The 12,060-nt window shown below is 45.9% G+C and overlaps 4 protein-coding genes across 4 annotated transcripts; 1 reads left to right on the forward strand and 3 right to left on the reverse strand.

Annotated features, from left to right (window-relative positions):
• Positions 1-217: 217 nt before the first annotated feature.
• Positions 218-1,792, reverse strand: N7537_001668 (fungal specific transcription factor domain-containing protein; the record flags this gene model as incomplete). The annotated part of the gene is made up of 3 exons (XM_056892726.1): positions 218-775; positions 829-1,303; positions 1,353-1,792. The coding sequence occupies 3 exons, from the start codon at positions 1,790-1,792 to the stop codon at positions 218-220; spliced, it is 1,473 nt and encodes a 490-aa protein (XP_056757721.1).
• An 871-nt stretch (positions 1,793-2,663) lies between these two features.
• N7537_001669 (uncharacterized protein) lies at positions 2,664-3,943 on the forward strand (the record flags this gene model as incomplete). Its single annotated transcript, XM_056892727.1, has 5 exons — positions 2,664-2,758; positions 2,832-2,854; positions 2,909-2,975; positions 3,024-3,666; positions 3,719-3,943. The coding sequence occupies 5 exons, from the start codon at positions 2,664-2,666 to the stop codon at positions 3,941-3,943; spliced, it is 1,053 nt and encodes a 350-aa protein (XP_056757722.1).
• Positions 3,944-5,411: 1,468 nt separating this feature from the next.
• On the reverse strand, positions 5,412-6,599 carry N7537_001670 (uncharacterized protein; the record flags this gene model as incomplete). Its single annotated transcript, XM_056892728.1, has 1 exon — positions 5,412-6,599. One exon carries the CDS (start codon positions 6,597-6,599, stop codon positions 5,412-5,414), a length of 1,188 nt encoding a protein of 395 aa, XP_056757723.1.
• A 2,127-nt stretch (positions 6,600-8,726) lies between these two features.
• On the reverse strand, positions 8,727-10,405 carry N7537_001671 (putative carboxylesterase; the record flags this gene model as incomplete). Its single annotated transcript, XM_056892729.1, has 2 exons — positions 8,727-10,103; positions 10,154-10,405. The coding sequence occupies 2 exons, from the start codon at positions 10,403-10,405 to the stop codon at positions 8,727-8,729; spliced, it is 1,629 nt and encodes a 542-aa protein (XP_056757724.1).
• Between the last annotated feature and the right edge of the window lie 1,655 nt (positions 10,406-12,060).

Below are 12,060 nucleotides of genomic sequence, written 5' to 3' on the forward strand. Positions count from 1 at the left end.
ATGCAAGGCGTAGTCTGGTATCAAACACTCGACTACTAATCTCCTAGAAAAGTTCTGAGTTGCCATCTCATTAGCCAAAAAGGTCTCAGACGGGACCTGGCGGGGCTTATTCTGGGTCATAAGACTTCCAATCAGATTCTCGACGGAAGAGGGGCCACCGATGGTGATAATAAATGGTGCCCCGAGGAACTCATCGTATCATGCAATTCTAGTGGATCTACATACCCCCGGTAAATTGCGGATCGTAGCTAAATGCAGGATAGCCATTATTCGCTGAAGAGAAACACGATCCCGTAAACCCACAGGCTAGCATATCGTCTAGAAAAATCGGGTATTCGGCTTGCTCTTCCACTGAATTAAGATTTCCAGGCATCCACCAATCCGTGCCAGTGGGGTGGATTGCAGGATTCAGCTCTCCGCCCTCGCGCCAATCTGGAAAGGTAATGATGTGGTCGGGTCCTGGAAGTAGAGGCTCTTCCTGGACTAGTTGATTCTCGGATGCAGTTGTTTCAATCAAATGTCTACTTTTCATCGGCGCGTGTACTGTAGACGACATTGCGCGATCGGCTTTATATTGCGCTTCGGTCATTTTCTTATACAACACATCCACTAGTTCCTTATTCTCATCGCCGTGGAAGGTGGATAAAAATGAGTGTAGTCGAGCCAAGATGTTGCATGGAAGACTTTCGTCATTCCAGAACGAAGCCCTGGGTAGCACAGCCATATTAATTACCGCATCAGCCAGTGAATTGGCAATACCATACAACTTCAACTCCTGCAGTACCTCGTCAGTAATATAACTTCAAGAACATCCATCTAGGAACGCACCATGCCAAGGCCATGGGCTTTAATTGCAGCGTGAGGTAGCTTAGATACGATGTCCAGAAGTTCTTTTGCAACCAGGATGGGAAACGACGGAGAGTCAGCCCATTGGGATGGAAAAAATTGGTGGTGTTTTGCTGAGACTTTCCATAGGATCATCCGCATCCAGTGCCTAGTGACGCATAGGTCGGCTTTCTGCACGTCCGATATGTGATCCATTAAAGTCGACCCGTCCTGTAGCCCATCATGCAACATTTTAAAGGATCTCTTGTCCAGATTCCCCATCTCATCGGGGATTGAACACAACCCAAGATTGTCGTCTTCTATGAAATCGAACATCCTGGACTGCTCGAAGAGGCGGAACAGATTCAGAAGCTTTAAAAACGCGGGTAGAACTTGGGGTTCGCCGTCGAGATCCAGTTCGGGTGTTGAAATATTAGTCTTAAGCACAACAGGAAGTTTGTGAAGAATGCAGACACCCCTATTCCAAGATTAGAGCCCGCACCTTTTGCAAGTGGAAATAACCTTACCGCTCCGTGATAAATAACAGCCACAACACTCGTCGGCGAATCTGCTGCTCATCTTGTGGCAGTCCAATGTATGCTGTTTCGCGATGCAAATACATCATCTGGGCGAGAGATATGGATTCTCTCAGAAAAAGTAGCGACTCGCTGCCACCTGCATGCTTGCTTTCATGGTAGATATGAAGAAAGAACGACGTCCGCACCTTATTCAAACTCACTGCGGACGTGTATTCACCCGATCTTCGGGCTCTCATGCTTTCGGCTGCGAATGTATCGGCGGTGATCAATTCATCGTGCGAGAAGCTCTGCTCGAGTCTCAGTTGGGCGATTGTTGCGGCTGCAATGGCTGTCGCCAGTGCGTATGTCTCAATATCGATGTCCCCGGTGACTTGTTGGAGAAGAGATATTACATTTTTGGCATCGACGATTGGCCACACGGGATACATGCGCACATGATAGATATAGAGGGGGTAGGCAATGACATTCGTTGGGATTTGGCATGTAAATGATAAACTGCTGAATAATGGCCAAAATAAGGAAGGAACATGTTTATGTTTGGCCGTTGAATACGCACCTCTCTGACTGCCGATCATTGGTTCGCCCGCCCGCTGGAAATTGAGTTGTGACGTCCGCCCCCTGCAGCTCCCTAAAGTGAGTCGAATCCTGGCTAGGCTCAACTGCGGCTCCGCGCTGGACTTGATCGATCAGATACTGAGTCGTGGAACGCAGGCGCTGCGGACCGCGGGGCTGCTGGGCTAGAAGATATGTACACTTGATACGAGAATTCCGGCAACCATGGCATGGATAACCGTCCCTGCATCGGATCTTCAAGTTTTCAATTAACACCACATCCTACACTCTAGTGAGAGCCGATTCTATCACGATCCTCACCTTTCGAATCTTACAGCCATCGCAGGCGGTCTTGGTCGCCGGTGATCTGGCAGACATGCTGAACCTATACGTGGGGTATATCATGCGTCCTCAGGTATACGAGACTCCGTCGAATCTGAAACCGTGATTAAAGAAAAGGGGTGATAACGAATTGCGTTATACTGTGGACAGGGCACGCCATAGAGACAAGACCCACATCGTCTGGATCCCGAGAATACCTCCGATCCGTCTCCACACTACCAATCGGCCCCAGTCCGGATCTCATTCAGCCAATCGTGGATCGCAACCGAATTCGTGTTGAAGTAGACCAAGTCGCAGTACAAATTAATTTGATCCCCCTCTATTTCAATTTCTCTAGCTACAATTCGTGATACCTTTTTTTCTTTTTCTTTTTCTTTTTCTAGCAACTGATTGAACACTCAAGCCATGGCGTGGCCCAACAAGAACAAAGATATGCAATATCGCCGTGTGGGAAATTCAGGCTTGCATGTATCTGCCCTAGGATTGGGAGGATGGTTAACGTGAGAGGCCTTTCTATGTCACCTGCAAAACGAAGGAAGAAAAACAAAAATTTAACCTGGGCAAATCGTATAGGTTCGGAGGCCATGTGGAAAACCGTACGAGTGGCATTCAGTTTCAGCGCGCAATTTATTACTAACTCGATATTCTAGAGACTGCCTTTGACTGCATGAAGCAGGCTTATGACTGCGGTATCAATCTTTTCGACACAGCAGAAAGGTAAGCGATGACCATATTCAATAAAAGCCCATAAGCTTACAGTTGCAGTTATGCCGATGGTCAATCTGAAGTTGTCATGGGACAAGCCATCAAAAGGTTCGGCTGGAAGCGCAGCGATCTGGTGATTACTACCAAGCTAAACTGGGGTCTTGCAAATGGCGAAATCCTGGTCAATAACCACGGACTATCACGTAAACACATTGTTGAGGGTACCCAGGCTTCTCTGGAGCGACTGCAGCTCGAATACGTTGACATCATTTACGCCCATCGCCCGGATCGCCTGACACCCATGGAAGAAACCGTCCGCGCCTTTAACCACGTTATTGAAAAGGGCTGGGCATTCTACTGGGGAACTTCAGAATGGTCTGCAGATGAGATCACCGAAGCTTGCGGAATAGCCAAGTCCCTAGGTCTTATCGCGCCCATTGTTGAGCAGCCCCTGTATAACATGTTGGATCGCGACAGGGTCGAGGGACAGTTCCAGCGGATTTACTCCCGGTGCGGGATTGGCCTCACCACTTTCTCTCCGTTGAAGATGGGTCTGCTGAGCGGCAAGTACAATGATGCGATAGCAGCGCCTCCGATAGGCTCACGATTCGCCGAGAGCAACGACAAGTTTGCGAGCAGTGTCCGAAAGGACTGGGAGAATGAGGAATGGGCCAGGAACATTCGCAAGATTACCGGGCTTAAGGTATACCCATCATCAAACCACTCGAATCAAGAATGAGACTGACCCTCAATAGGAACTAGCGGATAGACTGGGCGTCAAACTCTCGCAGCTGGCACTGGCATGGTGTCTGAAAAATGAGAATGTTGCATCAGTGATCACGGGCGCTTCGAGGCCAGAGCAGATCGTCGACAACGTGCAAAGTCTGAAGCTTTTGCCGATGCTGACTCCTGAAATCATGTCAGAGATTGATGAGTACCTGCTTAACAAGCCTACTCAGGACCCTGCCAGACAGGATTGATAATTATGTTGATTAATACTATGGTTAGGATACATATTGTTTTTCAGGGCTTATAGCACGCCGGATGCACCACTGGGTCATATCAAATACGTGCACTTAGCCTGTGAATGCCGTTTGCTTGTTTGAAAAAATTATTGTACCTTGTTTTTGGAGTATGGAATTGTCACTTATTCCCAATCTCAATAGATGTGACTATCGTTATAGATATAAAGGTAGCTGAGCTTCAAAAAGAAAGAAAGAGAGAAATCTCAGGGAAGGGAGGCTCTTAAGACGTGGGGGCTCAGTGCGGCCGTACTTCAGAGCGATAATATCGTCCAATCGTCCGAAATGCAGAAGCTGAATGGATCTGCTTGGACCCTTTTACTGTTTTACACTTGCGCAGTATTGTGGGTTGAAATCTGGCGGCGAAGAGAGACGAGCTAATCACATCTCCAATCAATTGCCCAGACGCCTGGCTAGCTCCTTGACCTCCAGTGCGAAGGGGCAGAGCGGCCAAAGGTCAAATGCCTGATTTCATAGGGGTGATGCCTTGATATGCCTAAATTATATACCGTTTTCGACACCGCTCTATACCTTATACTATAAATTGAAGGTATTTCTAGTTATACATACCATATATAAGAATAGTTGGCTAGTTATACGGCCTTAAATATCTTATCTTTTGAATTATCTTTTTAGCTATCTTTTAATCTATTCTTTTTAGCTATTCTTTTTTACTATCTTTTTCAGTCAGTTTTTCAGTCAGTTTTTAAGCTATCTTTTTAGCTATCTTTTTAGATATTCTTTTTAGGTAGTTATAAAGGCGGTAAAAAAAAAGCAAACTTTATAAGAGACTTTGAAATCTCTATATTCCTCAAAAATAAAGCTATTCCTACTCCACAAATCATCACTTTCTTCGAATCCCTAACATCGAGAACCGTCCCAAACGGTATAAACTACCTCCTTATATTAATCTTAAGAGATTTAGCCAGTCGTAATAGCTTTAACGCCTAGAAATAGGCGCATACGGTGATTTATATAGTAGGAATAGCTTTATTCCTATAAACTACCTACGGTCCTATAGAAACTTTGCTCATTAAAGCTACCTATTGTAATTCAATCGATGTAAAATAAGGCATAATTCAGGCATATTCAGGCACCAAGCCTATAAAATCAGGCATTTGACCTTTGGCCGCTCTGCCCCTTGACTCCCAGATCAAAGCGGGTTGGGTGAACACCCAACATATCCAAATATCTAGAAGTGGACGTTTGAACTTCTGATTCGAATTTGAAGACTGCACTATTAACATATTTATTATCATTGGTTTTATACGGAAAATAAAATCATGTAGATATGTCAAAACAGCACCCTATAAGCAGATATTTATCAGAGCTTCTCAAGTATGCTAAAAAAAAAGAGTCAAAAAGATAAATAGAAAAACCCGCGTCAGAATGTAAAATGTAAAAAAATACATAGAAGCGACCTTCCCTAATGTGGGCAAGGTCTTTCAGTCTTTGTCTGTAATAAATTTAACACATGTGACACCTTGGACCCAGAATACTCGATCCCAAGGACAGTGGGAGCTTTGATATCTTCAGAGTAAAATACGTTGAGAATGTGGCCCGTCGAAGTGCACAATGAATGTGTCTTTGGGATGTCCGGAAAGGTTAGGAGACCCTTAGCAGGCGTACTGGCCCACAGACAATACAGCGAGATACTTTGCAAAGCTAGAAATCCCCGACTCAACTCCTGGAAAACAGGAGCCCAATCACTTCCTGGCGCTATAGAAACATGGTATAATGTGAGTGCAATCAAGTTTGGGCGGACATTAGCGAGTAACTTGTTGAGATCGGGGCCCCGCATGGATGTTCGGAACAAGGCGAGTTCACGCAGTTGGGAAAAGCTGGCAACCTCAGCTAGTTCATGCATGAATTCAGACGCCAAGTCGTGCGAGCCGAGGTTTAGTAGGAGGGTTCGAAGATTGGGGGCGCTAAGAACTAGCTCAAGCAGGAAACCGAAATTATCCAATGTGAGATATTGTTCCAAAGAGAGCTTTTGTAAATTGGCCCACACAACCTTGAACTCAGGTTGGCGATAGAGAAGCTTGGGAAGACGACGCATGTCCATGATCAAGGTGCGCGAGTATTTGTTGGCATATATGAGATGGAACGACGAAACCGGAAGACAAGCATCGACGACCAGGGCAAAGAACACAGCGACAGCGTCGGTGATAGTGACATGGCTCATATCCGGATGACCCTCTGGGTATCGACAAAAAATAAAGAAGGATCGACAATTAGTCAAGTTCTGGATCAGATTATCACGCAGAGACCGAATCGCTTCGACCTCTAGAGGAGCGGAGATAGGACCCCATGGATGTCGGTCCCAAACCAAGCCGCGACCGACACCATTTTGAAGCATGAAGGCCAACCCGTGAACGTAAGGGCGTAATGCAATATTCTGCGATAGTGCGTTGATACGGCGCAGACTGTCTCCAGAGAGGTCGGTCTTGATAGATGAAAAAAACCGCTGCGCAAAGTGATGAAACGTTTTCATCTGAAGCCCGCGACAGACTAAACGTAAGGCTAATAAGCCATCTGCACCGAGGGAGCCCGCAATCAACTCGACCAGCTCAACGGGGAGGGAAGGAAAATAAGCTAATGAACCTGGCTTCATTTCGTGAGTATGTGCATGTCATGGAAGAGTGAAGAATGTCGAAAGGTGGAGAAGGTGGAGAGGGTGGAGAAAAGAGCTTCCCCGGATTTCCGAACCCTCCAGGAATGTGGCTTTTTACCTATTGCCCCTCACTTAGGTAACATTGGTCGAATGACTGTGTTCGCGGAATCAGCCGGAATGCAAAGAAAGATCAGGGTTGCACGATAAATACACACTGAAATCTTACACAGCACAGGTAGAATACTCAACTATTCACCCGAGGGAAGTGATCGATGACATTCATTTTGAGGTGGTTGTTTGTTTTTTCAGTACACATTCTCGATAACAAGCTCCTTTCTATATAAAGCTTCAGATAATCTGTGATCTCAGTCGACATGCTTATTAGGGATTCCCTGGTCGACTTAGCACTCCCGGCAAATCATAGCAAGGATTATATAGGAACGGGTGAGCCGATGAGAAAAAGCAGCAGCGATGGTCGAGACCTTGGGAGACAGAGCCCTCGGTTTGGCTAATACGGCTGAGACTTCAAGGTTAGGGAGGACACTGTAGCAAGATTAACTGGTCAATCTCTGGCTGTCTCGATCGCTTGATCATGTTGTAGCTCCAGTTCCACGCGGCATGCACAGTAAGAACGACAAAGGGGCAGTAATCCATAGATGCCCTATCGCCTTTGTCATCTGAGCAAAATTATGGTCGCAGGGTCGCGTGGTCGCCTGGGAGACTCGCGCCCGGCGAACGTACTGGTCCTTCTCATTGCGAAGCCTGCAAGTGGTACTAGTGACCAGGAAACAGCAAAGCGCTACTCCTTCCAGTATGCGCTATGAATTTAAAGTTGAGTCTCGATATTGGTCTCCGTGAGCGTCTAGGTCGTGCTCAATTTGTCTTTATGGACTCGTGGTTCGGAGACGGAGGGTTTGGTTCATTTGAACCACTGAGCCAAAATGGATGCAATGGGAGGGGGCTCCACATGACCAAGTCGTGAGATGCTGAGATGCTGGTAGGCCGTAAAACTCTTATTATGGGAGTGGTGTGATAATCGAGGAGGAATTGAGCTGATTTTCTTTAGGTTCACTGAGAAACGATACATGGGTGTGGATCGAAAGGAGGAAGGGAGACCCAAGCCGCTCGGCTTACTCTGATTGGGAGACCCAGTAAATGCGGGGTCGGCAATAGGTCGGGCCGGAACCAAAAGGAATCAACTCTTGACGCACCGATCTCGACGTCATATCCCGCCCCCTAGTCCCTAGATATATTTGCCTTTGAAAAATATTCGCCTGGAATGGCTAAATTTTGACTCTCCCTGATGATGCCCCAGGCTTCAAGACTTTGTGAACAATGAAGGCGAGCAGGTTGATCTCGAATACGTCGTCGAACTCTGGCATAAATATGATATAAAGAAAACGTAACGTTTTTTTATCCCATTTATCTTATGGAATTTCTCAATGGGAGATATCTGGCCAAGCATAAACTCGGTTTTGGCGGCGGCTCTACCATCTGGGTGGCTCATGATCTTCAGCACAGGGGGGATGTGGCCCCTAGAGTCATGTCTTTAGATGCATTTACCCTATTGACTTGGAAAAAAAAGCCCATGGCTGGTCGCATGTGTGCTGCTAGAAAATTGCTGGAAGGCTTAGAAAATCTACATGAAGCAGGAATTGAACAGCGTGGTAAGCGAGCCTATCCCTTTTCTCCATCTATGTTATTGTTTCTTTATCTTTGGCCCTGATCAACGGGCGAAGATCATACGAGTCGCTTGCCTTAGTGCTGGGAATCTACATTGGGTTGACTATTTCTTGGTGGACAAAGACCCAACCAACAAGACAGGCAAATAAAAGTGTGTACAATGAAAGGCAAATAAAATGCAGGAAAGAGCTTTCACAGATTCCGGAAGCTCCTAGGACTGTGCCTGCGAAACAAGCTAGACTGCGAAGGAGAAAAAGAATTTGTTCTCACGACTCGTAAGAAAGTCGTTAATTGAAATGTCGATGGAGGTCTAATGAATAGGCATAGTAACATATGTGCCTACAATGCCTTTCCAATACTTTGTATCATTGCTGATTTTCATATGATAGATGACCCCAAAGTTGGCGAGGGAAGTGGCACGAATCCTCTAGGCACCGTATTAACTCATTGCTGCATGTTTGCTGCGAAATTCTTCCACATTGAGCAACGCTCAACCTCCAAGCTGGGAATAGCTTCCATCGCTGTCGAATTTGTCTCAAGTCTGAGTCGGTTCCCAGCCCCTGAACCCCATGGTTGCCATTCGGGGGCTTCTTTGTACCGGTAAATGTTGGGGTCTAAGACTTTGATAAAGCTTAAGTAGTAGTTCATGGTGATGGGCACGATATTTGCGTTGGAGCTGGCATATGAATAGGTTGGCTCACTGGTTTCCCCTATCCCAAAAATCGCAGGCAAATCGAATACATGAGAAACACCCATCCCATTTGCAATTTTTGTGCGGTCGCGGACATTGTACCTATAATTCCAGACGCGGTGGGACAAGAATGATGCAGCCATCGCTGTAGTCATGAAGTTGCCTGGGCAAGTGAAGGTCGAATCTCCATAAGCGCCCGCAGCCGATGCAAAATAAGCCGCGTGCTTAGGAAGGGGCTCTACATGCTCGTATGCCTTGTTGATGGTATCAAGTTGGGTATGAGAAAGTCCGGGATAATTGTTCTTCATGAACTGGGCCACTTCGGACTTGCTGCTTGCATTGTACGCAAACTCGGTGCCCTCATTTGTCTCATCCCCGACTAATAAGGGCACATGAATAAACTTCCCTCCACTGAACAGATTGTAAAGGTGGTCCCGGATCAAGTCTCCGTCCATAACAGGAAGAAAGTACCACCGGGGAATTGGAGTGGGACTGCCCGCTGGGAATGGCTTGTCGATGTTGTACTTTTGGAGCGTTTTAATATCCACAGAACGCAAGCATGCCAAGGAGTCCTTTGCCTTGTGACAGCTAACATCCTTCACAAATCGGTCATACTGGAACTCCATTTGTGCAACTGTTCTTTGAGTAGGCCAGAATGGCGACTCTGCCACTGCGCCAATGAAAAGGGTTGTATTGCGTTGACCATACGCGGTGAGATGATAGGCAACCGAGCCTGCACCGGCAGAGTCACCGTGAATGACTACATGGTTTGGGTTACCTCCAAAGTTGCGAATGTGTTTCTGAACCCAATGGAGTGCCTTCCGCTGATCGAGTAGTCCAGCATTGAGATCTCCATTTTTTCGCACGTTCTCACTGGCAAGGAATCCAAGGGCACCAACGCGGTAATTGAAGTTGACAAAGGTAATGTTGTGACCGGACTGCTGAACGACTTCGCTGCCGTTATAGTTGCCATTCGAATTGTTGGCGTATCCACCCCCTTGAATGAACAGCCAGACAGGGATGTTGGAATGCGCACTGGCATTCGTTGGCCGCCAGACATTGATAAATAAACAGTCCTCTGCTAAAGAATCATTGATTGATTCTCCAACCCCCACGCAAAGGGGCCCGAACTATCTAAATCAGTTCAATGCGCTAGAGGCAGGGTGGATAGCAGTCTTACCGATGATGCATCCAACACCCCAACAGTATCTTCTGGATCTTCCGGGCCACGGAATCGCAAGCCACCTAAGGGTGACTTTGCGTATCTCATCCCAAGGTATTGATCAACACCATTGGACAACGAAATGCCCCGATACTGAGAATACTCCAAGTCGATTATCGGCGAACGCGACACTGAATGGGAAGGGGACGCCAGTATTAGACCACCAAAGAGGCCTGCAGTCAATACTATAATCATTTGAATGACAATCATTGTGCCACTCCAGTCTAAAATTCTATACAGAGGGTTTCATTGCCCTGAATGTTGTCTTTTCACGTCAAGGCTTGGAGACCTTTGAACCTTGCCTAGTACTCCAATGGTATATTACTCACCGCCATCCATAAACTTTAATATTAACTATATACATATATTTAACCAAAAAGGAATCTTGGAAAGAAAGATTTATTGTTTCAAGTTAGGATGTATGGATGTATGGACATATTTAGGTCTCCGCAAATCCCACAAAGCCCAAAGCCCAACCCACTAATGGGCTGGGTTTTGGGCCCGGTCCTTAAGCCCACCGATGGGCCGTAGGCCTCAAACAATAGACATTCCGAAAAACGTGAAATTTTTAATTACTTTATGTTTTTAGACCCCGTTTCTAGCCTTTATCCCGAGGTAATAGTTTATTATTTTAATCGATTCGAAACCATTTATTAGTCAAGTCCATATATTGCGTTTAAATAGTTATATAAATCTTAAATATATATCTAACTAGTATTAAAAATATTAATATTGACCTTCTTCGCGGTATCTCGACCTCTACCTGACGGATTTTATTGGAAATTAAAATATATACTTATATAGCTATTAAAATTTCAAATTCCAAATTTGAACTCTATACAATTAGTAGAACGTAGGTAGTTTCTCCTAGATCGTTAGAATACAGCGATTATAAGACGCCGGTTAATAAGCGCCAAGACCCCCTTAATAGGCTATGGGTTGGGTTGGGTTTTGGGTCCGGGCCCATTTATGGGCTTTGCGGAGGTCTAAACATATTTTATGCATTGGCAATTTCGAGATGCATCCATGATGGTCTTCATATTTCGCAAATCCCATCCCGAATGAATGTCTCTTCACCGCAAGCATTGCGATTAGCTTGGTAACTACCTAAGATAATGTCAAATACCAAGTCGAATACATGGTTGGAACAGGGTATTATACCCCAATCATCATGTGACTTCGAGTACCAGGCACACTATATATTACGTTTAGTCATTATTACCGCACAGATTGTTGAAATATGTCATTTTAGTTGGAGTTCTCAACATCCGTCATCTATACCATGTACTACAGATTTCTGTAGATAAAATTATCAGCACCGACTTGTTACCAAAAATATCACGTGATCCCAACCCTGCGAAGGTCCGACCGCAAGGGCTCCACTTAGCTCCAAGCATCCACTTGCTCACTTGTTTACCCTCGTTCGCCGACAATCCCGGTCCCGGTAACGGTCCGCCATCGCTAGGCAAAAGATGAGAAAGAGGAAAAGCTGAGCTTGAAAGAAAGCGCGATCGCAATGAAGAAAATACATATACCCTGGGTGGCCCCTAAAAAAATGACGTTCCCATCTAGACTTCTCGGCCATGCAGCCTGTGCACCCATCCGATTCTTGTGCGACAGAGCCGCGTCTATCGCCCTTGTGTGAGGTACAGCATGCAGTCAAAGCAGAGAAACTCCAACACTATACTCCGAGTCAATCCGAAAAACCTGGACTTGATCAGGAAAAACAAACGATCAACGATGAACAGGTCCCCCTTCACAGTGTGATACCAAATGGCGAAAAGACTTTCGTTATTATGGCGGGATCTTTTGCGGCCCTATTTTCACCTCTGTCTAGCAGTATTTATCTGCCGGCCATCCCATCC

Source organism: Penicillium hordei (genome assembly GCF_028827395.1).
Source record: "Penicillium hordei strain IBT 12815 chromosome Unknown utg000001l_segment0_segment0, whole genome shotgun sequence".
NCBI lineage: Eukaryota > Fungi > Ascomycota > Eurotiomycetes > Eurotiales > Aspergillaceae > Penicillium > Penicillium hordei.